The sequence below is a fragment of the Cygnus atratus genome, chromosome 4, assembly GCF_013377495.2.
Source record: "Cygnus atratus isolate AKBS03 ecotype Queensland, Australia chromosome 4, CAtr_DNAZoo_HiC_assembly, whole genome shotgun sequence".
In the NCBI taxonomy this organism is placed as follows: Eukaryota; Metazoa; Chordata; class Aves; order Anseriformes; family Anatidae; genus Cygnus; species Cygnus atratus.
In genome coordinates, this window is record NC_066365.1 from 33,212,154 (window position 1) to 33,234,574 (window position 22,421).

At 40.9% G+C, this 22,421-nt stretch overlaps 2 protein-coding genes and 1 non-coding gene across 4 annotated transcripts in view; 1 reads left to right on the forward strand and 2 right to left on the reverse strand.

Annotated features, from left to right (window-relative positions):
* SH3D19 (SH3 domain containing 19) overlaps nucleotides 1-7,416 on the forward strand; it is an 81,164-nt gene extending 73,748 nt beyond the window's left edge. For both annotated transcript variants that reach the window (XM_035547062.2, XM_050710466.1), the window contains 6 exons: nucleotides 384-442; nucleotides 866-1,053; nucleotides 1,314-1,366; nucleotides 1,878-2,064; nucleotides 3,027-3,124; nucleotides 4,454-7,416. In XM_035547062.2, the coding sequence (XP_035402955.1) occupies nucleotides 384-442; nucleotides 866-1,053; nucleotides 1,314-1,366; nucleotides 1,878-2,064; nucleotides 3,027-3,124; nucleotides 4,454-4,570 (702 nt within the window). In that variant the 3' untranslated portion in view covers nucleotides 4,571-7,416. The remainder of the gene's footprint in view (nucleotides 1-383; nucleotides 443-865; nucleotides 1,054-1,313; nucleotides 1,367-1,877; nucleotides 2,065-3,026; nucleotides 3,125-4,453) is intronic.
* A 2,835-nt stretch (nucleotides 7,417-10,251) lies between these two features.
* RPS3A (ribosomal protein S3A) lies at nucleotides 10,252-14,370 on the reverse strand. The gene is made up of 6 exons (XM_035552956.2): nucleotides 13,805-14,370; nucleotides 13,342-13,445; nucleotides 12,031-12,218; nucleotides 11,670-11,878; nucleotides 10,989-11,098; nucleotides 10,252-10,417 (listed from the first exon to the last, which is right to left on the reverse strand). Exons 1-6 carry the CDS (start codon nucleotides 13,864-13,866, stop codon nucleotides 10,296-10,298), a joined length of 795 nt encoding a protein of 264 aa, XP_035408849.1. The 5' UTR covers nucleotides 13,867-14,370; the 3' UTR covers nucleotides 10,252-10,295.
* On the reverse strand, nucleotides 10,669-10,739 carry LOC118252425 (small nucleolar RNA SNORD73). The gene has a single exon (XR_004780134.1). It is a non-coding gene; the product is annotated as a small nucleolar RNA SNORD73 (small nucleolar RNA).
* Nucleotides 14,371-22,421: the final 8,051 nt, after the last annotated feature.

A 22,421-nucleotide genomic window follows, 5' to 3' on the forward strand; every position in this document is an offset into this window, starting at 1 on the left:
CTAGTAAATGATAGAGAGGGATTATCAATTGGAAGTTTGGAGCTAAATGCAAGAACCCGTAGTAACATCTAGTCTCATTTTCTGACAATCAGCCGTGCTGCAAGTAGGAATATTAAAACAGGCTAATAACAAAAAACATTAAGTAGTGCTCGTTGTTTGTATAAGATAGGAAAATGAGAAATCAGACATACAAAACTAAAATCAACATTAATATGGTAAAGTATCAGAGCATGTCAGTGATTTTATAGCATCACGTGGAGCCCATAACAGGATCTGATGCTTTATTTAAAACACAGGTGATTTTAACAAGTTGAAAGTTTATGGTAGTTGTGTTGCTATGAGCGTAAAATGGAAGATGTTTACTGATTTTGCTGTCTTATTAGATTGATGTTCCAGAAGAAGGCAAAAGGAAAAAAATACCCTGCTTGTCACCATCTATTAAGTAAGTCAAATATTTTCTCTCTTATCTTGATTTACTAGTAAAAAAAAAAAAAAAAAGTACCTTTGAAGCAGGTGTTAACTGTGCTGAGGTTAATATAGTTAGCAGTTTCTACATCTATTTTATAGCTATTCTACAAATTAAGTTCTCAAGAATAAAAGTTTATGACATTTTACTAAGATTCATATTCAGGTAAAAAAAGACTAAAAACGTACTTCATGTATTCAAAACCTGGTATATCCCTTTATAATAAGCATTTATGTATATAGAGCCCCCTCGAACAACTTGTCTTAACTAAATGGTGGTTTGTTGGCTTTCATAACCATTCGTTGCAGCAATAAAGCACATTCAGGCAGAGGTAGGAACCAGTATGAAAGGAGTGTATATAGTAAATATACAAAGTAAGTTCCTTTCTTGTTTGTGCAGAGGGCCAAGATGCATAGCACGATTTGAGTATATTGGAGATCACAGAGACGAACTCAGTTTTTCAGAAGGTGAAACTATTATCCTTAAAGAATATGTAAATGAAGAGTGGGCCAAAGGAGAGCTTAGAGGCATGTCTGGAATTTTCCCCTTGAACTTTGTGGAAGTAATTGAAGACCTGCCTGGAACAGGTATGACTACGTTAGCAGAAATCTTCAAGAACATGGCTTTGTACTATACACACAGAGGCGGTGTAAAAGGATACAGGATAGAGTCCAAAAGGACAATGCATGGGGGAAAGAAGTAAAAAGGGAGGCGAGAACAATCAGAAGAAATACTAGGACTTCTTAAGAAGTTATTCTCAATAATCATTTTGAATGTCTAAATCTGCTCTCATTAGTACATTTTGAGTAGTCATTGTTACTATTCTAAACCGTCCTTTGCTACGTAGGTATAGGAGCCGCACTGAAGAACAAAGTGGAGGTTTCTTCTTCCCTTCTTCAGGTAATACAGCTTCAGAGGTGGAAGCCAGAATTTACGTAGAGTTTTCATAGATTTACATAGAGTTTCTATTATAATGTCAGATGAGCTGCACAACTTAAAACTGTGAATGTAGTACAACTCCCACAGCACGTAATGACGCATGGTCACATCTAGAAGTCTGACAGTGGCTCTGAATTGAATTTTTAGCTTTTGACAAGTTAACATATGCAACTTTTTTATCCTTTGTGCTTAAGCGAATTCTTGTTAGTTCTGTTTTGAGTAGTGTTGCAGTGGGATAATTTTGAATTTACTAATCCTAGCCTCTGCCACCAATGATAAAAAGGAATGCCTGTAAGCTTAGATGAAATTATGCAGTAATTGCTGATACGCTGTTCTAGCCTACACCTTCAGGAAGAGCATTGTATGAGTAAAAGTCTGGACACCCAAATCTTGTATACCAACATTCACGAGCTTATTACTGTTGCCTCTATTAACGCTTCTAAAACTAATGCATTTCTTTTCACTTGAATAGAACAACAGACACTCAGTGGAGTGGTGTGAAGCACTTCATGATTTCACAGCAGAAACCAAAGACGATTTATCCTTTAGAAAGGGAGACTACATCCAGATACTGGAACAAGTAGATTCAGAGTGGTACAGAGGAAGACTGAATGACAAAGAAGGGATTTTCCCAGCAGTGTTTGTTCAGATCTGCTCAGGTACAGTGCTCTACTAGATGACAACTCATTATTCCCTAGGTTCTGACAGTCACAACCAATTTCTGGGAGAACCCAGCTATTTCATTGCCTTAAGAACCATACGCCACTACAATCTTTAACATCCTAAAGCTAAACTAAGTGTTGAACCACAATCTGAAATATGTTGAACCACAATCTGAAATAATGGCAATATATTACTCTAGTTAATAAATAATTTGGAAAGTGATGCAGATTCTGAGATGGTTGAAAGTACAGTTTAGGTGCAGGTAGAATATGACTATTTAGCTGTCTTTACCAGGAATTCAGGTGTAGAAAAAGGGAGGCAGCTTCTCCCACAGCTGAAGGGAAACACTGCAGTACAACCAAAGATTTGGTATAGCTGTAAATAACTACAAGCGCTCAATCTTGGCACCCAACTATTGTAATTCTCTTAGGGAAGCAAGAAATGACCTCTGCTTGCTCTCCTTAAGCTTCTGTTTAATCCTAAAACCAATACAGTCAAAACCTTAACAGAGGACACAAAAGAGTAACTTTTTTTTCCCCTCATAGTTGGCAAGTAAAGCCATGAGTTAAACCTGACAGGAAATAAATACCACCTGTCTGACCAATAGCATACAGTGAGTGCAGTTACACAACACTGCTGCATCTCCCACTGCAAAGAAAAGAGAACTTTCATTAAGTATCTACACTGGAAAGTTTGAGAAAATGGATTTTATTTTTAGTCCTTTTAGAAGCAGAACCACAAGAATGCATTGGTACTGCAAGATGAACTAGTGGCAGTAGAGATTTTTATTCCAGTAGGAACAATGAAAATACTAAGTATCAGTAGGAATAACAGTTGGGCATCCCGCAGCACACTTGTAGGGCAAAAAAAAACCACACAAGAATACCAGGAAGTTTCACTGGAAACAATGATATATTTGACTTGAATCCAAATAACCTGTCTTCTCCATGTTCTGCAGCCAGGGTAGAGATGTCACAGTCTCTAGGAGGGAAGAAAAGAAAAGCCAAAGCTCTTTATGATTTTCATGGCGAAAATGAAGATGAGCTTTCCTTCAAGGTAAGTGCCTCTTCTGTTAGCCCAAAAAATGCTAAGAATAGGATTTATCCACAGTGAAAATAGGCTTGGAACAGGAAAGAACAAAACTCCAGAAAAAGGCATAGCTATTAACACATTTGATAATGACCTGCTCAAAACGTTTTTTGTCATTACCACAACTTGTTTCATACTGGCAAAATCTTCACAGAAGAAGACACTGAGAAGAGGTCAGGAATTGAAGTCTTCCTCTGACTTCTTCCTCTGTCTTATCTAATCTAGCAAATATGACAATACCAACACCATATTTTGTGGTATATTTGGTTCTTCATCATTTGTTAAGGCCAAGGGAGACTATTTTTAACTGGAAACATGGCAAGAAGATGATGTGATAATAGTAAGAGTGCTAGTGTTAGAGCAGTGATGTCTGTAGGGGACACCTAGTACAGCAAAATCTAGAAGTTTGGCAGCACAATACATAGTTGCCATGGGAGCAAGAGGAAAATGAAATACTTGCTGTAAGCCCAGATAATATGAAAAAGCATGAACATGAAACAGCATGCCCTTGTAGATTAAAACCCATGATATTTAGGTAACTGTCCTCAAAAGCAAGTTTCTGAGAAACAACAGACTTTCACAGCAGGTCCAAAATTGCATTTATCAGCTGGAACACATTATTTTCTCTTTCTAAAGCTGGCAAAGTAATTAGTTTCTGCATTAACAGCTTGCCGTACTGAAAGGACAGATGAGTCTTTAAAGCAGAAGGGAACTGAGGTACTGGCAGAAAGGCTAGAGCTACGACAATACTTTGGACGTAGGGACGTCCATATAGGAACAAGGATCAAACACAGAAGATGGAGTTTATTTTAAAGGCCACACTGAGCCACTTTGATGATTGCATCCCTTTTGGGAAGTTTCCAAAGGAAAGAGGAAAGTTTCCAAGTGCTGGGAATTGAAATTGACTGGACTGAATTGAAAGAAAGATCTTTGAAGCATTTGAAGAAAATAAACCCTCCTAACATAGCAGGAGCACGCACAAATAATGAATGAGGCAGCAACCTGTAGGCCATCTCTCTGGCACACCTACCTACTGCTAGACCTGCAGCAGCACAGGAAGTTATCCAGCAGTGCTGCTTTTTCCTTCCAGGAAGTGGTGGTTTTTCAACAGGTGGCAAGTATTTACCCTCAGAGAAAGTTCAGCAAACATAGTTTCAAAGAAATGTAACAGGAGAAGAGAGGCCACCTCCTACTACCTTTTGGCTTGCTATTAACTGCTTCTGAATAACGTGAACTATGCATGCATTACTAGTACTTGGTAAGCTGTACCGGCTCACCTTACTCCTTCTCTTACAGGCAGGTGATATCATAACAGAGCTGGAATCCGTAGATGAGGACTGGATGAGTGGAGAGCTGCAAGGAAAACCTGGGATATTTCCCAAGAACTTTGTTCAAATTTTAAGAACACCATGAAGTGTTGCCTGTCTTTATACTCCCTATATGTGGGAGAGAATGTTTTCTAGCCTGAAGGCACAACAAAAACATCAATGTATTTTGACTATCAATGTTTTGCACTACTTTTTCTAGACAGTCATATGAGTATCTTAAAGTCAAAGGAGACAAGTCTAGTCTTTTGTGACTGTGTGGACTGTGTGTTTAGCCATGCTTCATGAATGCTCTGAGAGCAAATACAAGCACGATTTTTAGTGGTTTCCAGCTAGGGAAATACTGTGGTGCAGCACCATTTTAACTTAAACAGCATTCTGGTATGTTTACTACCTGGTATTACATTTGTCATGCACAAAGTCTGCATAAAGTAAGCTTCCGTGGGCTTCTTTTAAAATTGTTTAAAGAGTTGTTTTTAATATATAACTACAGCACTCAGTATGTAGATAAAGTTTGATATTCAGGTTTCTTTACTGCTTGACTTCCACATTATCCGTAGAATCCACTTATTTTTATGACTTAGAGGACAAGAAAGGTAACTTATCTCATAGTAGAAAAATATCAGATCTAGAACTGGTAAGAGGGAAAATTAATGCAAATCTTTGTGTACTATTCTCCTATTCTTAGCAAAGCTGCTCATATGGGAAGATCAGAAAACACAAGTATTTTGCCTCTTAACTAATAGCATTCAAATTGGTATGAACCATCTTAAACCTCTTCTCCCTTACCGTAAATCTTTTCTAGGTGGAGCTTTAGTTGTTCGACTACCCGGTTCTTCTTCAAGCACCACCCAGCCCTTCTGTCCCAGCAGCAGTTAGCTGTGATGGACAGCATTTACTCGGCTTTTTCAGCTCCCCTCGTGCAGTAGCTGCACTATTTCAACTATTTGCCCCTCCACCCCTTTCATGTAAGTGGAAAGCCAGTCTTCACTCAGCCTGCATTTCATTTGTCACTCAAGCACTGGAACATACTTCAGTAACACTATTCCTCTCCTTAACATGAAGGATATTATACAGCCTTGGTTTTAGCTTTCAGCAGACATGGGATTAGTTTTCAGTTTGTTACCACGTACCAGCTATACTGAGCATCATTATAAATGGTCTGTCGAGGCCTTAAGGAAAAAATGCCTGGCAAACTGGTACATCAAGAAGCTTGAACAAAATCATTTAGTAAAAAGCAGCGGTGCAACTTGAACAACAGAAACTGAGACAGACGTGACTGCAGGAGCTGAGCCTTCTGGCAGTAAATTCCTTTTTGTGACACTTGCCTTCTGACAAAGTAGTTAAACACGCCTTGATAAGCAACTAACCTCTGCCTGGAACAGGAAAAATAGTGTTGAAGCCAGCTGGTGAGGGCGGCTCTCCCACTCCACTCACTGCGCATTGGTTCCCATCGCAGCAGGCAGACACCAGGGAGTGGGCACTCCCTGTCAGGGCAGCCAGACGGGGCTTGCCTAGAGTGAGCATGCAGGGAGCATGCAGCACAGCACCAACAGAAGGGTCCCGGCACTCGTTTGTTCCGCAGATCTCACCATGATGCCACAGTACTCACAAATGCAGACACAGGCTTTAGCACTCCAAAGTTTTTTCTCTAGAAGCTTCACAAATGTGGTGTGTATTTAACCTCGTCAGTCATGCAGCTGGCAGATGAAGATCACAAAGCTTTAGTGAGCTGAGAACTGGATTTTTACTTTCATTAAAGGGATTAACATTATAAAAACAATTGTAAATCATGTACTGTTCCAGAAGAACGGAAACATGACTGTTTCTACAGCTACTATTCAGTTTTAAAATCCCAGCAAACCTATCCTGAACTCTTGTGGAATTAACTTGAACCTAAGTCCACCTCTGCGAACAATTCATCCCATTCTCCCAGCTCTCCTGCCAGGAGGTGCTAAAGGTTCTTGTTCATTCAGATAGAGCAGCCCTTTTTTCTTTCTAGATAACTCTGATGAAATGAATACGTAAGAGATTCCTGACTTATCAACCATAAACTTTCAGTGGACCACCCTATTAAACAGGCTTCTTGCGCCATGGCCTGTGCCAAGACAACTCCTGAACCTCTTGCAATCAGAGCACGAGCGGAACAGCAAGAAGAAAGCCACCCCAACAAGCAGAATAGCGGTCGTCAGAAAACACATTTAATCTTCATGATGGTAGCTGAGGCTGAAGCGGATGAGGCTTACTTACTGCTTGTCTGGCAGTTTTCTAAGATTTTGATACAAGTCTCAAGTTAAAACAGATTTTTTTTTTTCCAATCTCCTTACCCTCGTTTCTATAACTGTGGTATTGACCAGTTGTTTTTCTAACTTCCATGGGATGTTTGAAGTCAGTGCCTCTGAGTAGGTAAGACTGCTCTTCTTTCATCATCTCCTCCGATTACGCAGGAAAGGAAGAGCAGCAGCGCCTTACATTCAGTGCAAGGAGTGCCATCTAAAGGCTGTTTACATTACTGCAGACACAAGCTATTAAAGTCAAAGATGGTTGGCTTTTACAGGAAGGGATTTTCTTAAGACTTGATGCCTACTATCACCATGAAACTGCATACAGATAATACAATTTCTAAGGTGTACAGTATATAATGTGCAGAAAAGCAAGAATGAAGTTGAGCACACATCTTACCTGCAATGTAGTAGCAAATTTCAGCTGTAACCTTGGAATTCAGCCAGAGCCCCATATGTTAGTGTAATAGAAAATGTTTTGATAAAACAAGGCTTTTATTGTTTGTCCCACCCTCTGGAACTATCTTCGGGAAGGAGACTGTTCTGTGTACAATTAACCATGTGGTAAATAAATCCTTGTTAAGTCCAGTAAGTTTGTTATGGTACCTCTGTAAATTAAAAATGTATTTAACCAATAAATTTTTATAATTAAGTCACGACTGCATTTTTATCATTTTACATTGTACAGAGCTGACTCTCCACTTGACATGACAGTTTTATAGATGCTACTCTGCTTGTACATTTAACCCACCCACCCAGCAGCAAAAAATAACAATAAAAATTACAGTATCGTATACCTACAGGAGCAGTTCAAGGCCATCAGAGAATCCTGAGGGCTGTTCCAGTTTAGTCAAGCCCTTGGACTGAGGTACACTTCCCACTTCTCACCTGCAGAACGTATTAGGCTGCTACCTGCAGCAACCAACCAGCCTCACAGGGTATCACACAAAATGGCGATGCTCTGTGACAAGACCTCTCGTGACAGTGACAGAGACTGAGCCTCAGCTCATCAGCAATTAATTCTGTGTGTGTGCTTGGTATGCTCTGCTGATTGCTGCTGTTCACACGCCAGTTTTCAGCTGACTTTTTGTACAGAGAATACAGTAGATGCAGGAGAGTTCCCTTTCTGCTTACTTTTCTACATTTGAAGTTATTTCAAAGCATACATTTACCCAGAGACCCTATATGTTAATGCTACAGAAAAAAAGAAAAACATGCAAAACAATGTTTTTTGAAAAACTGAAAAAGCAAGTTTTTGTTCTTTCCTAAGATGCTTGTGCAGTAGCCCTCCTGCAACAGCTAAAGGACGATGTAACATGATAAAAGACATTTTTCACAAGCAGAAACACTACGTAGGCTTTCTAACTCTCCTATTATAGATGAGTACAGGCCAGTTCAGTCCCTGAGGATTTGTTTGGTGGAATTAAGCAGGTGAAATAAAAACACACTTTCATTACTGAAAAGCTCTGACAGATCTTACCCTAATGCAGGGCTTGAATATACGCACATACACGTACACGTCTGCACTAAAACAACTGTAGGTTCAAGGATTTCCAGCCTTGCAATATGTACTCCGAATCATGGTTTGTTTTTCACTCCAGTGAAAAGTTTGTAGTTTTACTGGATAAGTGAAGAGGAACTGGTTCCAATCTGGGTCTTCACAATATCGATCACTACCTCGGACTCTTGGAGAATTATGCCTGCCTCCCTGAAGCACTACACCAAACCTTACAAAACTCAGCTGACAATAAACACTATTTTAAGATGCATCTTCAACAGTACAGAAAAGCAAAACAGAGGAAAGATCAAAAGCAGCACTCGCCCTTTGTCCTGTTTCAGTGTCAGTTTTGAGTACTCACTACCCTTCTGCTACAAAACTGGAGAAAGAACAAGTATGCCTGGACTGGCCAACCTAGACAGGTAAGTTATCCAAGTATTAAGTCATAGACTGTAATCCCTCTAGTTATTAAGATTTTGTGTATTAATATGCAAATATTGCAGATGCCGTACTCCTTTATTTATATTATTACTGTTAGTAAAATTCCTCAGACCTGAGTTCCCCACGTAATAATCTACAGGTGGCAATGCCGGTTACTTGGCATGGTGGACAGCTGGGAACTCACAGGAGTAGGAACAGAAACAGGAGGCAGAACTGAACACCCTATCGCATCCATTTCAACAAGACATCTGTACACCCATTAAGCTTTGAAGAATCGCATCATATGCCAAGTTTCTCCAGCACCTACCTTTGAGTCCAAGAAAACGATTTTAACTTTCTTTTATAATCTTCAGGATAAAGCTAAAAAGCATTTTCTTGTACTTACTCACTGGCTTTAACTGGGCACCTCTGCAGCAGTCTACACGAGCTCCACAGTAAGGAAAAAAATCCCCTCAGAGCCTGTCTGTGTTTACTGCCTACCCAATCCTGGGCTGGGAGCCTTCCTGCAACAGCATTTAGAGCGCTTAGTCCCTGACAAGCACATCTTAGACCTAAGCAGGAAACCCCACGTGATCAAGACACTCAATCACACCAGTCCTTGAAAGCCGTAAGATTGTTAATCAGCAAGCCTGTTTACTGAAAGCTTTCTAATTGCAACCTAAGGTGTTCTACCATTATAAAAAAAAAAAATCGTGTCTTGTTTAACGCCACGTACCTCAGAATAAAACATCCCAAGTGCCACATTAACATACTTTTAAACAGAAGACAGGAAATAAAAGGCCTAATTCTTCCTATCACAAACTTGTATTCAGACTTGTGAGAGTATCAAACTCAAGCACTCACCTGCATTTCAAAAATACAGAATTCAGTGCAAGTACTCTTAAATGGCCTGCTGAGTAATTTAAGTGCTTTATTTTAATAAACAGACCATTGCCTTTTTACAGTAGAAATACCCCCCATCCCCAAGTTCCTCAGGTTTCTCAAATGGGATTAGTAACCTCTCAGTTCTGACTGAAGGTAAGCTACACGCAACCCTACTCTCAAGCATATTTTTCATGTCTACACTGCTCACAGTTCTAACACTGCTTCCATAATCAAAATGTCAACTTAAAGATTAACACTTTCAGTATCAGAGAAGTAATCTACCCCATCAGAGATCACACCAAATAAATTATCATCAGAAGTTTAAACAGATACATCATTCTCAAGTCTACTAGTAAACCCAGAGGACTCCCTTTATAGTACGATACTATGAAACAGAAGTTACGACTTCTAGACACATCCACAAGAATTTCTTCAGTGAGAACCAAAATTATTGGGAAAAAAAACAATTGGCAGAAATGTTAGCATTGCATTTTCAAATAGCACCTTTCAAAAAGGACAAACCGCCTTCTTCCACCTATCTTGCAACACCAGTCTTGAAAAACAGATCTCCAAAACAATCACTTCTTCCTTTTTAAACCAAGGCAATAGACATTTACCTCGTTAAAAAAAACAATCCGCGTCCAGTACCAATATTGTCTAGCAGCAATACAGGCAACCAAACACTTATTCCGTATAATAAAACTTTTATTTTTGGTCAATTTGTAGTTTTAGACGGACTCTTGCACAGGCGGCTCATATCCATCAGCTCGTTCTACTTTAGCACCTGCCTCATCCCCAGAAGGCTTTCCAGCACCACCGCCTTCACCATGCAGTTCCATCAGCTTGCCCACTACAAGGAAGAGGGATTGTCAACAGTGAGATACACCCGTGTTTCAAGCAGTCTGAAGTTACCTAACTGCTCACTGCACACAAATTAAACCGCCAGAACATTTAACATAGGATCAACTCCATTCCAGAAACTGCATGCAAAGAGATGATGCTGAATTAACTGACAGTCAGACATAAAATAAAAGCCAGCAATGGAGTAAGGTACAGTTATGTATGTTCTTACAGTTCTAAGAACCTACTACACTTCATGGGAATGTCAGAAAATGGGAAAATTAAAATCATTCCGTGTCATCTGGGACCGAAACATTTTGTCATCATTCATTCCCAAGGCAAAGCCTTTAAGCAACCAGTTTCAGGCAAGAACTCCAAAAAGCTCTGAACTCTGTTGAATAACCACTGCTTGGCTTCCAGGCCTGAAAGCTAGACGTCTGACTAGAAGGCCAAGCCTTCACTACTACACCTACGTAATCTTTAATGCTGCTTTAATATCTTTTTCCCAAAGCAAATGCATATTCACGTGTTTTCCCACCTCCCCCTCTTAAAGCTCAGGATGTGAGCAGTAACTGACTTACATTCGAACTTGGGCTTCTTCAGCATCTTGACTTTGCGGACATAGACATCGTGAAGAGGGTAGATGGACTGGCACGCCTTCTCTATGTCTTTGCCAATGCTGTCTGGGATCCTGACAAGTCAAGAGATCAGAGCAGTGATACAGTATTAAAACTGTGCCTGCTTCCTCATCAGCAACATGCACAATAAATAAATCTAAGAATACATAACATTTGACAGGAGTTTGCACCTATACTACCTTCACTCTCAAGCAATTTGGGTAAGCATGCTTAGATTACAAGATGTTATCTTCCTTGCAATGTCAGCAGAGATACAGAGCAAGCATGGCCATGTAGAGACCAAGCCTGCAACCTAACTTCAGGCAGCAAACTATTTTGGAAAATGTCACTGGAAGAAACCAGAGCATTGACAACCTCAAGTGATCAGCATTACCATTTCAGTCTTTAGAAACATGAACCAAAAATCTCTGAAGGGCCTGATTTTACATTTACGCAAACATGATGGCTGACAGAAACGATACAGAGACAGCGTTCAAAGCAAACAGCAGCTCAGGTTTTCAGTGCCAGAGACACACCTCACCCGATCCCTGCCAGTCAGTCAGGGAAGCACCAGCCCTCAGCGCTCAGTAACTACCAAACAACTATCTGTACTGTAGGCAAGGGAGAAAAACCATCAGAGCTTACAGCTTGTTGACAACTTCTTTCAGGTCGTTGGTTTGGACCTCTCGGGTCATGATTTCCATCATCTTCTTGCGAATCTGCCGGACCTGCTGGTGCTGGGCGTAAGAGGTCTTGCGGATTTGGTTATTGCGCTTCTTCGTAAAACCCACGCAGAAGAGGCGCAGCAGGTAACCATCGGTAGTTTTGACGTCAACATGGGCTTCGATCATTGTCTGGAGAGGAGGAAAAAAAAAGTCAAGCACCATCTCCACCAGGTCTATTTACACCTGCTGGTACCATTTCAAAGACATCTTTAAAACCCACCGGTAGCTACCTCCTCTTCCTAAAGAGGACAGCAACCATGCAGAGCTCGTTCTTCACGCACCTGCCATTTTTTGACCATGGAACACATTTTATCCCGGGTGAGGTCCATTCCATGGAAGTTGGTCAGACAATTTTTGCCCTGCACGTCCTCAGTTATCAGTTTAAATTTACGGAAGGCGACCTCGTCGTTCTGCAGATCAGCCAGACTCACTTCAAATACACGACCCTTCAGTCCATCAGAGGCAATTTCTGTATTAGGGAACAAAACAATACACCTTTTATTAATGTTAGAGAAATATCGTTCAAATCAGACACTGAACTTCCATCTGGTCTTTTCTAGGAGTAGGTGATGCCGCTAGCTTCATAGCTTTGGAGTTTAAATGCATCTTGAATAAGAGCAAATTAACTCAACCAACTACCGTCAGTTGTTAAACTGAGGAATTTTTAAGTAAGTTACACCCGATGATGAACACAAACACTGCTATACTGTAAATTCCAGTATGTGTGTACTTTTTTTTTTTTAAGTGGGAGGGGCTACAAAGTATTTTAAAATACAATAATGAAACAAAAAGCCACGTGTACTTATGAGAGATAAATCAGTAACAGGTATTGAGCACAGTCAGGTTGTTTCACACCTCTGCCTCTACTAATTAACCATTTTAACATCGGCAGGCTCATCCTTGGTTTACAGTAACCCTTATTTTACTAGTTTCACATTACGCAGCTTAACGTAACGATTACGTTCATAACTCACAGCGCAAGCAGGAGAGCATAAAGTAACTCTTTAGCCATTCTACACAGCTAACTTTCCAAAAATACTGTTATTTCTATCCAAAGCTCTCTGCATTCCTAACAGAGGCTCCCTATTCCTCAGGTGCGTAGATCAGATTAGAAATAACAAAACAAATGAAACTTCACCCATTCTACATAAGCCGCTATTAAGTTTGTAACTCTAGCTCTCAACAAAGATCTCTTACCTTAAGGCTTTGAATTTCAGCCCCTCCTAAGGTGATGGTCTTTATGACCCTGTTACAAACAAGGTCCTGCGCAACACTGTCTCCACATCTCTCCTCCTGACATTCAGAAGGATTCACTCTTAACTTTCCTCAAATTCATCCGGTCACAGCAGCAGCCCATCAAAAACTTTAGCCTTGTCTTTCTGTAGCATATCCACAGTTTGGTACTCTTATGGAAACAAGGCCTGTAACTTAGAGTTAACTCCCTCACCCCCCCTTTTTTTTTTTAATTCCAAATTTATAATTGTTACAAGCAAAAATTGCTTGTCAGCAGTTCTTTGATGGAGCCTCGTTTGCATCTACCACATGGATCACATAATGCGTGTGCTTGTGCTGCGCAAAGCCCCCGTACTCACTAGTTCCTTGAGTCCTGGTGACAAGCGTCTTCCCGATGTTTCTGATATTAAACATCGCTGGTGCCTTGACATCGTACCAGTCCTTTTTGGAGAAAGGATCCACCCTTCATTTAAACAAAGCAGAAGAAGCCGTCGCTACTTCTCCCGGATTAAACCCGGCCGAAACAAGAACCCCCTCTCCCCTTACGCCTCGTGAAGAGGAGCCGCAAACCCCACAGACACCCGAGGGGCCGCTCAGGCAGCCCCAGCCCCAGCCGGGGACGCCCGGACACGGGGGCAGCCGAGCACACGGCACCACCGCCCCCCCCCCGCGCACAAGCGAGGCGAGGCCCAGGCCCGGGGCCTCATCCGCCCGCCGCCATCCGCCGCCATCCGCCGCCATCCGCCGCCATCCGCCCCGCATCCCGTCTCGGCCGCGCCCCCGCCGCCGTGCCGCGCCGCCCTGCGCCCCCCGCGGCCTTACACTTTCTTCTTGGCGCCCTTCTTGCCGCCCTTGGTCAGCCGCTTGTTCTTGCCCACCGCCATCGTGCCGGCCCGCCCGCGGAAAGGCCGCCCGCCGCTCGCGCGAGACTTTACGAGAGCCAGGCTCGCGCGAGAGCCGCGGCGGCCGCGCCCTCGCGAGAACGGAGCCCCGGCCGGCGGGGCGGGAAGATGGCGGCCGTTCCCCCCTAGCGCAGGGGCGGGCTGCGCCTTGTCTGTCACGGCGGTGGTCCCAGCCCCACGGGCAAATAAACACACAAACACATAAATAAATGTACGCACAACAAACAGCCGCGTCAAGCGCTGACCCCGCGCACAAGAAGTGTTGATGCCCACCCCCTGCCACCACGGCCCCCACTGTGATAGACGACACCCACCACGTTGGTCCAGAGCAGGATTGGGGTCAATGCGGGTGCTGGCGCGGTGCTGAGCTACCCGTGTGCGCGCCGCTGGGGCTGCTTCTGGGGGTCACTGCATGTGGCAGGGGAAGGGTGTCGGTAAACGAGGATGGAAAAGCCCCTGAGAAGTTCTACAGGCAGAAGAACGACCTCATCAAAAAAAATCCAGTGAGCACAACCTGCCCGGCCTTACAAAGAGAAAATAAAACTGTGTCTGTAAGGAGGAAGGAACACGCAATTATAAAAGGCTGTCTTATCTGTGACTGCATGAAGTCCTGCAACTATAAACCAAGCGTTCACGAGGGCTGATTAGAAGTAAGGCATACGTTTTCAAACAGCAAGCGCGATTAGACTTTGGAACCGTTTAGAGACTGTTAGTTCCCCCTCCCCTCCTGCCCCACAGGACTTGTAAATTGCTCTAGGTACTTTCCCCGTTGGCATGCTTTGGCTCAAGTGGGAGTTCATTCAGAGAAGTCTGGTGGTTTGAGTTACGCAGGAGGTCACGTTGGATAATCATGCTGGCCCCCTCCAGCTTCATCATGAATAATCAACTTAAATTGCAGCTCATACATTCCAGGGTATTGTGTCATGCCTCTCACAGGCAAGGACAAATACTGCCATATGTATTCTACATACTTTGTTCAGAGACATTTATTCTTTATAAGTCTAGCAAAGCTTGTAAGAAATCCAACCTAGAAGATAATGAAGCGTACACATCATGTGATCCCAACACCCCAGACTCTGGAAATCATTTTGCAAGCACAATAACTAATACTATGAGATCTTCTGGCTGGTTCCTTAGTAGTTTGCATTACATGAGAGATGTCTGAGGACCAGCTTAAAGCACTGTGAGCGCAGCTCTCTAATTACTTGACTTCCCTCTTCCTGCTTTCACATTCTTTCACTCATCAACTGGAGCCACATGCTGAGGACACAAGAGAAGTACGCCCTGTTACGTGATGGGAAGCCCACCTTCCATCGGGATGCCAGAGTATGTGGTAGCACCAGCTGCAGCATGGGCTTGGTCCCACACCAAGTGCCTGCATGTGGGGCACAGGTGCTCAGCAGATCGCGGATTGAACCACCCGGCCGTCAGGCAACTGCTGTCCCCAGACAGAGGCACGAGCTCTGCCTTGCTTATGGTGGAGGATCCCAGCTCCGTCCCTCTGCAGTGCTACAGCTGCTCGCTGGCAGCACTACTCTGAGGCTGGGGCATCTGAATCTGTTAGGAGTCGTGAGTTACAACATGTCCAGGGTAATAAAAATCTTGCGCTTGCGAAGGGGTAGTTGTCAGCCACACAAAAGCCATCTGTTATGTTTTACAAATGAAACCAGAGCAGCAGGCACAGTTCTGATTACTTCATCAATTTCTTTCATGCTAGCCTGGAATTTCATCGGCATGCCTACAGCAACTGGATTCCATCAGCAGCTCACACTATCAGACAGAGAGCTTAATCAGACAAAAGCAGACCTCCTGCTTACTACCTCTTAGGTAATCAGGCTTCAAGGAAAAAAAGAGAAAAATGAAAAAACAACAACAAAACACTTCAGGTTTTTCTCCTGAATGTCAGGGAAAAGGACGCCCAACATGAGAAGGTGAAGCCTCCTTCTCCAAGCTGTAGGACTGCAAGAGACTCTTTCCAATTTTCCTGCGTTGTTGGCACATTGTTAATTAGGATTCCCTGCTGCAGATTGAGTTAACTGCAGAATCTCACTTGCACAAATAAAATACCTCTTCTAGTTCTGGAAATTATGCATCTCCAGAGGACAGCTTTTGAGGTTTCCTAGGAAAGGAGATACCACATATAATCTGTTCACCTGTCAGTAAACCTGTCAAAAAAAACCTTTTTTTTCCGCCCTGCCCAGCAGCTGAAGGCTTTCTCCACTCAAAGACTCCCATACACACAAAGATCAGCAATTTTATTACCTTGGTACTTCCCTCCAAATGAGTTTGGAATCAGCTGTAACGGAGAGGTGATCCGTGAGGCAGAAACAACAACAACAAAAAAAGCAAAATCAGGGGAGCCTAACAAACACAGTAGGAAGCCCACTAGAAAGAAGGTCACACTGGATCAGGTCAGTTGTCCTGGCACTTCAGCCTGATGCTTTCTCCCAGTATTTCAAACAGACAATTGAAAAGGTAAGCAAATACTTCAAAAGCCTCTAGCAGTCAGAGCAGCTAAGATGTTTACGGTTTTTTTCTTCTCTTTACACATTTTCTTTAGGAGGAAGTGTCCATTTAACCTTGATCCAACTTGGAAGCTAGCCCTGTTTTGAGCAGGGATCAGGCTAGATGGCCTCCAAAGCTCCTTGCGTCTTAACTCCTTCTGTGACTCTAAACTGTGCCAAACAGGAAGCTTCTTTTGGGTCTTGATTTTATGCCCCAACACAATTTTAGACAGATCACCAAAATGGAGCAGATTATCTATCAACTCCAAACTATGTCATTAAGAAGCATTTTCACCCTTCTTTCCTACCTTTTTTTCCACAATGAAAAGGGAATTTCCCTTTCTCTCTTTCCTTTTTAACTTGTACCAAGCTGTACAACTTCACCTACAATTCTGTAGTTGAGATGAAGGACCGGCTGGTTTTTATTTCTTTTACTGTCACTTCCCTGTTGGCTGTGATAATTCAATTCAATGGGGTTGACTTGCTCTAGTTCTTAAAAAGGGCAAAGCTTTCTAAATATAGATATCAGAGAACAGTTCATTAAATCAAGCCTTGTCGTTAAGAGACTTCTTTTTTCCCTTTAAGCATCCTTCACAACTGAAATAGTCAATGCAGAGGGCCACTCTTTACTCTGTTGCTATTGTGTTGCTCTAGGTAACAGGAAAAAAAAAAAAAAAAACACAAAAAAAAACAAACCACACCACCCAACAACAACAAATCAGTCAAGCTCTACAAGATTTCCCCTTGAAATCCTTTGTCCTTAGGGAATTTAAGGTTTTTTGTTGGTTTGTTTTTTGTGAATAACCCCACACATTGTTTTGCAGAGTTCTGTCTGCTTTATGTAGCATTTTCCCCTCATTTTCTTTTTTTTACAGCTATAACTGGCTACACAAATACAACATAGCATCCTACAACCCCCTATGTACATTTGCAGTTAAGCAATGCTCCAAAGGTGGTTTTTTCCTTTTTTTTTTTTTCCTTTTTTAAAGCAGAGCAAGAACATGATTTCTCCAAATATCATTTCTAGGAAATATCAAGTAACATTTCTATTCTCTGGTCAGGCTGCAATGACGAGCTCAGACATAAAAGTGGAAGAAAGGGAAAAAAGGCAAAAATAAGCTAAAGAAAATGGCATCCTTTCTGCTGAAACACTTTGATAACTCTACAGGTTAAACGAACAACAACAAAGGAAAACACAACTTACTTTGACTAAATTACAAACAGCAGTATAGATTACCTGTAAGAAAACACTAGGCAAGTGAGATTCAAGATTGTTTGCAGTCTTTTACTGCAAATTATTTTATTGGTAGCACCACGGGAAAGTTGCTTTCTTTAGGAAACTAGCTGCTGCCAGCTTGTAATGTGAAGAGAAGCTCTCGCTTTAATGACAGCGTCCTACTTGTAACAGGAGGGCTTTGTGGGCAAAGGGAGTATTTGCCTCCTAACGTAAGGGACTGCAACCCCCACCTAGGAATAGATGCACTTTCATAATTCAGAAGCTGGGACGTTTTACATTGCTCCCTGTAAATCTTTGGAAACCTAGAGGAATCAACATTTCCTGTTTTCTGCTCCAGCTTTCTCCATTTCCCTTGAAACTGCTTAACAGGTTTGGGATTTCATCTCTACCATCCCTTATTACTGGCCTTTGCAATCACATTCCTCAACATGAAGGGATTCTGTTGTACCCTTTCCTTCTCGTTTTAGAGGTATTTAATTATCAGAAACTTGCCTGTTCTCAGCTTTCCTAAATTAAATCAGTCCCAAGCATCTTTCCACAGGCTAGAAGAAAGAAGTTGCTATCCCTGTCACACGATGCAGATGAAATAAAGGGCACCTTTAAAGTCTCAGAGAACTAATAGCATACAGCTCAGTCAACGCTTCAGGATATGACTTTCTTAAAAAAAGGGACATGCAAGTCTTGTTCAATATTGTCCTTTCAGGTGTCCAGTCTGAACAAAATGGAATTCTATTAATCCTGCTCAAGTGATCATCCTTTTAATAACACTTTCTTCTTGGTAGATGCAAAGATTTCTTTAGAAATATATTCCTAAGGAGTTTCATCTTACAGTGCCTCTTTTAAAGAAAAAAACACCAACACCACCACCAACAACAAAAAACAGCAAAGCCAGACTTTTCTATAGAATCCTTTTTTTTAAAATATATATATGTATGTACAGACCATACATATGGTTATTAAGTAATCAACAGAAACCATGCTTTTTTTAAAAAACATATACTTCTTAACCCACCAGGTTAAAACCCAAAGAGCTACTCTAAAAATCTAACTGTTGTGTTGGGCCCTTCTTTCTGACCTATGCAGCCAACTTACTTAAACATGTTCAACTTTGGAACAGAAATTCTTTTTAAGAATCCAAGCAAGATGCCTGTTTTAGTTTAATAAAGGGAAAACTCCAGAGACCTAGCTAGATTTTGTTGCTTTCTGTAACTGAGATTTTTTTTCTAAGATGTAATATTTATGAATATACTGCATAGCAAAGTATTCTTACATAACTTATTTATGTACTCATGATTGAGGAAGAAATTATCGGCATTTTACTTAGTATCGAAACCAGGAAGATTATTCTGACTAGATGTAAAAAGGCAATCTTCCCTTTTATTTTAGTTGTTATGAAGCATACATAATACACACTGTTTCCAGATTTCCCTTTGCTTCTGCCTTACTAGCAGCACAAAGCACAAGCTGCTCGTTTTAAATTCCCCTCTCCCATTCTCATATAACTCATACAAGTGTTCTGGCACTTCCAGGTTGGTGAGTTTCATTGACAAGATAAGCATATTTCTTGCTATACCAGAAATAATTGGCATAGCAATAATAATAATAAAAATAAAATAATAAAAAAAGGCAGAAACAACTCTGCATCTCTGCAGAGTATGGTAGAGCCTGAGGTCTTGCTTCCATGGCAAATTCACTTAGATTAATATACATAAAACCCTCCAGTGTAGGAAAAATATTCGGGTTTGCTCTGTATAGCTCTTTTTACTTTTGTCTACAACAAGCAGTTATTCATGAATAGATTAATCAAGCCTAAATTTCATCTGGTTAGCTGTAATAGCAGTAGTTATCAGTTCAGGTGTAATTTAGGCAGAACATATCAGGAACTGAACGCTTTGCCATCAGTGTTTACTCTTGGTGAATATATATATTTTTATAGCGCTGCTATAGCTTATTTTATGTTCTGCCTATGTTTTTGCTTCAATTACATTTATTTAGCTAGCTATAAGTATTTATACCAGTGCCTAGGTCTGGTTGTAAACAGCCTTATGCCTCATTTGACAATATTTTCCTTAGCTCCTTGGAATCGTGGTGGTCACACCAGAACCTCTGTGTTTTCCCAATTCCCTTGCATGAATACAGCTTTCTTCCTTTGCAGGCCCTCATTAATTAAAAATACTTTAAATATTTTGAATCCCACTGTAGCAAAACACTGTGGCATAACACATAAATTACAGAGAAAAAGCTACCGTTAGCACAGCTCACCTCCTGCATTATTAACAACGGCAGCACGCTGCGTTTCAAGCCCCTCTCACCCTGTTGTACTCGCTGCAGCAGCGACGTTCTGCTGTGCTCTCCCTTTGCTCCACCAGCCAGGCCTTATCCGCCCTCCCCTTGAAAATAACCATTCATGGCCTTCTGCAGCTGCTTTAGGGTGGTGGTCCCACATCATATGGTAGGGAAGAGATGGTAGCATGGGGTGTTTGTGTGCTGAGTCCTGGTTTTTGTCAGTTACCAAAAGGTACAGAGATAAAGCTGGGAATGGGGGCTGAGCAAGTTCCTAAGACAGGTACATACAACCATCGTGCCAGTTTTATAAGTCCATGAGATCTGTGATTTGGTTCAAAAAAAGGTGTCTGATAGTTGGTTCTATAATGGAGTAAGTGATTCTGAAGAGGGAATTCTGCACAGTAGTATTTGATTTAATACTTCAGATTATTTTAAGTGGTCTATTTTGCCTGCTTGTTCTGTTGCTACAGCTGGTGTGTTTTTGTGTGGCTGCTTTAGTTGCATGGTTTAATTGCAAAACATTGTTTCCTTGCAGGTACTTATTTTATTTGTTAGCTTTGATTGGTTTTAAGTACAATTTAAAACTACATGTATTAATTTGGGTCTTTAAGGAATGGTTGTATGCTACCTCTTAATTTTTACTTCTGGAAATGAAGCAGGGTGGGCCCAAATAATTCCTTTGCTTTATAATCTTCTGTTCTTTTAGATTCCGCTTCAGTGGACTATTCAGGCTTATCTGTTTGAGGACATTTATGTGTGAAGTATTTGCATTGAAAAAAAAAAACTATTCTCCCTCCTTTCCTCCCTGTTTTGGCTAAGCAAGTATATGCAAATAATTTATTATCAAGATTTATCTATTTGTTTCTCTAATTTCTAATTTTTGGGGTGTTTTCTAGAAGAGTTTGATATTTACCCATAAAACTGGTGATTTTCTGCCTGCATTGATTTTTCCTGAAACTGTACTATCGTGCATCTTTTTTATACAAATTCTTTTCTTTTCTTTTCTTTTTTTTTTTAAATTTTCATCTCATTATTATGCTTTTCTAAAAGCTCTGATTTTTCTCTGAAATATAATTTTTTTCAAAGTGCACTGGTGAAGTGAGTATTTTCTTTATCAGTTATTTCCTATCAAATTTGCCTATGCTGCAGGTTAAAGTCTTTTTCCCTTGACTGCCAACTCAGCTATCGTTAATCGTGCAATTTAGTCTGATGATAATTTATTCCATCTAATGATGCATGAGATGCAAAAAAGCCCAAAGGAGGAGTCTGGGGGAGTAGAAATTAGGAGGGAAAAAATTCCTAAACCAAACATTGCCATCTTTTTTCCTTGCAAACTCAGCATATCTTTGCTGAAATTACTGAGACACCATGGAGCCCTGCTTTTTTTTACAATCTCTTGGTGGTGGAGTCACACTTTAAATCACTCTGCAAAAGCATGACTTAGTTAACACTTCATTATACGAGAAGGTTTCCACTATGCTGTATTTGGCAGAAAAATCTGACTTTTCTCATGCATTTTATCCATCATCCTTTTCAAATTAAGAAAAGAAAATGTGACATTAAAAGTTTTTGTCTAAAAGGCACATGGCTGAATGTCTACTTGTCTTATCATCAGTTGTGCTAGCTGGATGTTTTAAAAATATAAGAGATCAGGTAAAAAAGATTTAAAAAAAACCATATAAATACTTTTATTTTCCTTCAAGGAATAAATATTTCAGTATAAAGCATTATTTAAAGAGTAACAGTTCATCTCAAAGATTGCGAGTGGCTTGCGATGTAGCTTCACAATGTGGCTAGCTAAATGAATTCAGTAAGCAGAGAACAAGGTTATTTGCTCAGATTAGGCTTTCCAAATCGTAATCTTCAGACTAGCAGCTGTCTGAAGTGTCAGAGTAATACACATGGCGCATACACGGTCCCAGAGCCAAACCATCCTTTTTACAGCTTGTGTTGAGGAGAGAGGAACCTGTAAAATATTTGAGGGTAGAAAACGATGTAGGAAATCTGGCAGTCATAAGCTTAGTGGAAAATTCTTTTTCAAAAAGCAGAAAATAGACTTAGCACTAAAATAATACCATATCCAGTTCCCAGCAACGTTCACACTCTTGTAGCACTGGGATTCAAGCCTGTATGAATGTGTGGATACTTATGGTTTCTACAGCTGAATCTCAAGTCCTTTATTCATTTTTTACTCATTTCCTTAAGCAAGACTCCAAATTGTAATATTCAAATAGTGAGATTACATACAGCTACATAATAGCACATACTTTAATTTTGTATCTTTTTAAGATACAATCTTAAATTTAGAGAGATCCTTCTGAAATGGACAAGTACACTTGAAATTCTATACTCTTATACAAAAGCACACGTTTTATACTCTTATATGGAACTATATTCAATAACTAAATAAATATGGCATTGTCATCTAAATCAGTCTAGCTGCACTACCAGCAAACGTAAACTTTTACTTCTGAATCTAGTCCTTCTTTTTTTGATCTCTTTCAGCAAAA

Excerpts from the sequence above, each read along its gene's own strand:
- RPS3A (XM_035552956.2), bottom strand. The coding sequence starts at position 13,866 with ATGGCGGTGGGCAAGAACAAGCGGCTGACCAAGGGCGGCAAGAAGGGC. Across the intron at positions 13,446-13,804 it reads AAGGGCGCCAAGAAGAAAGT|GGTGGATCCTTTCTCCAAAA; the intron begins GTAAGGCCGCGG and ends GTTTAAATGAAG. Across the intron at positions 11,099-11,669 it reads AAAGAAGTTGTCAACAAGCT|GATCCCAGACAGCATTGGCA; the intron begins GTAAGCTCTGAT and ends TTGACTTGTCAG.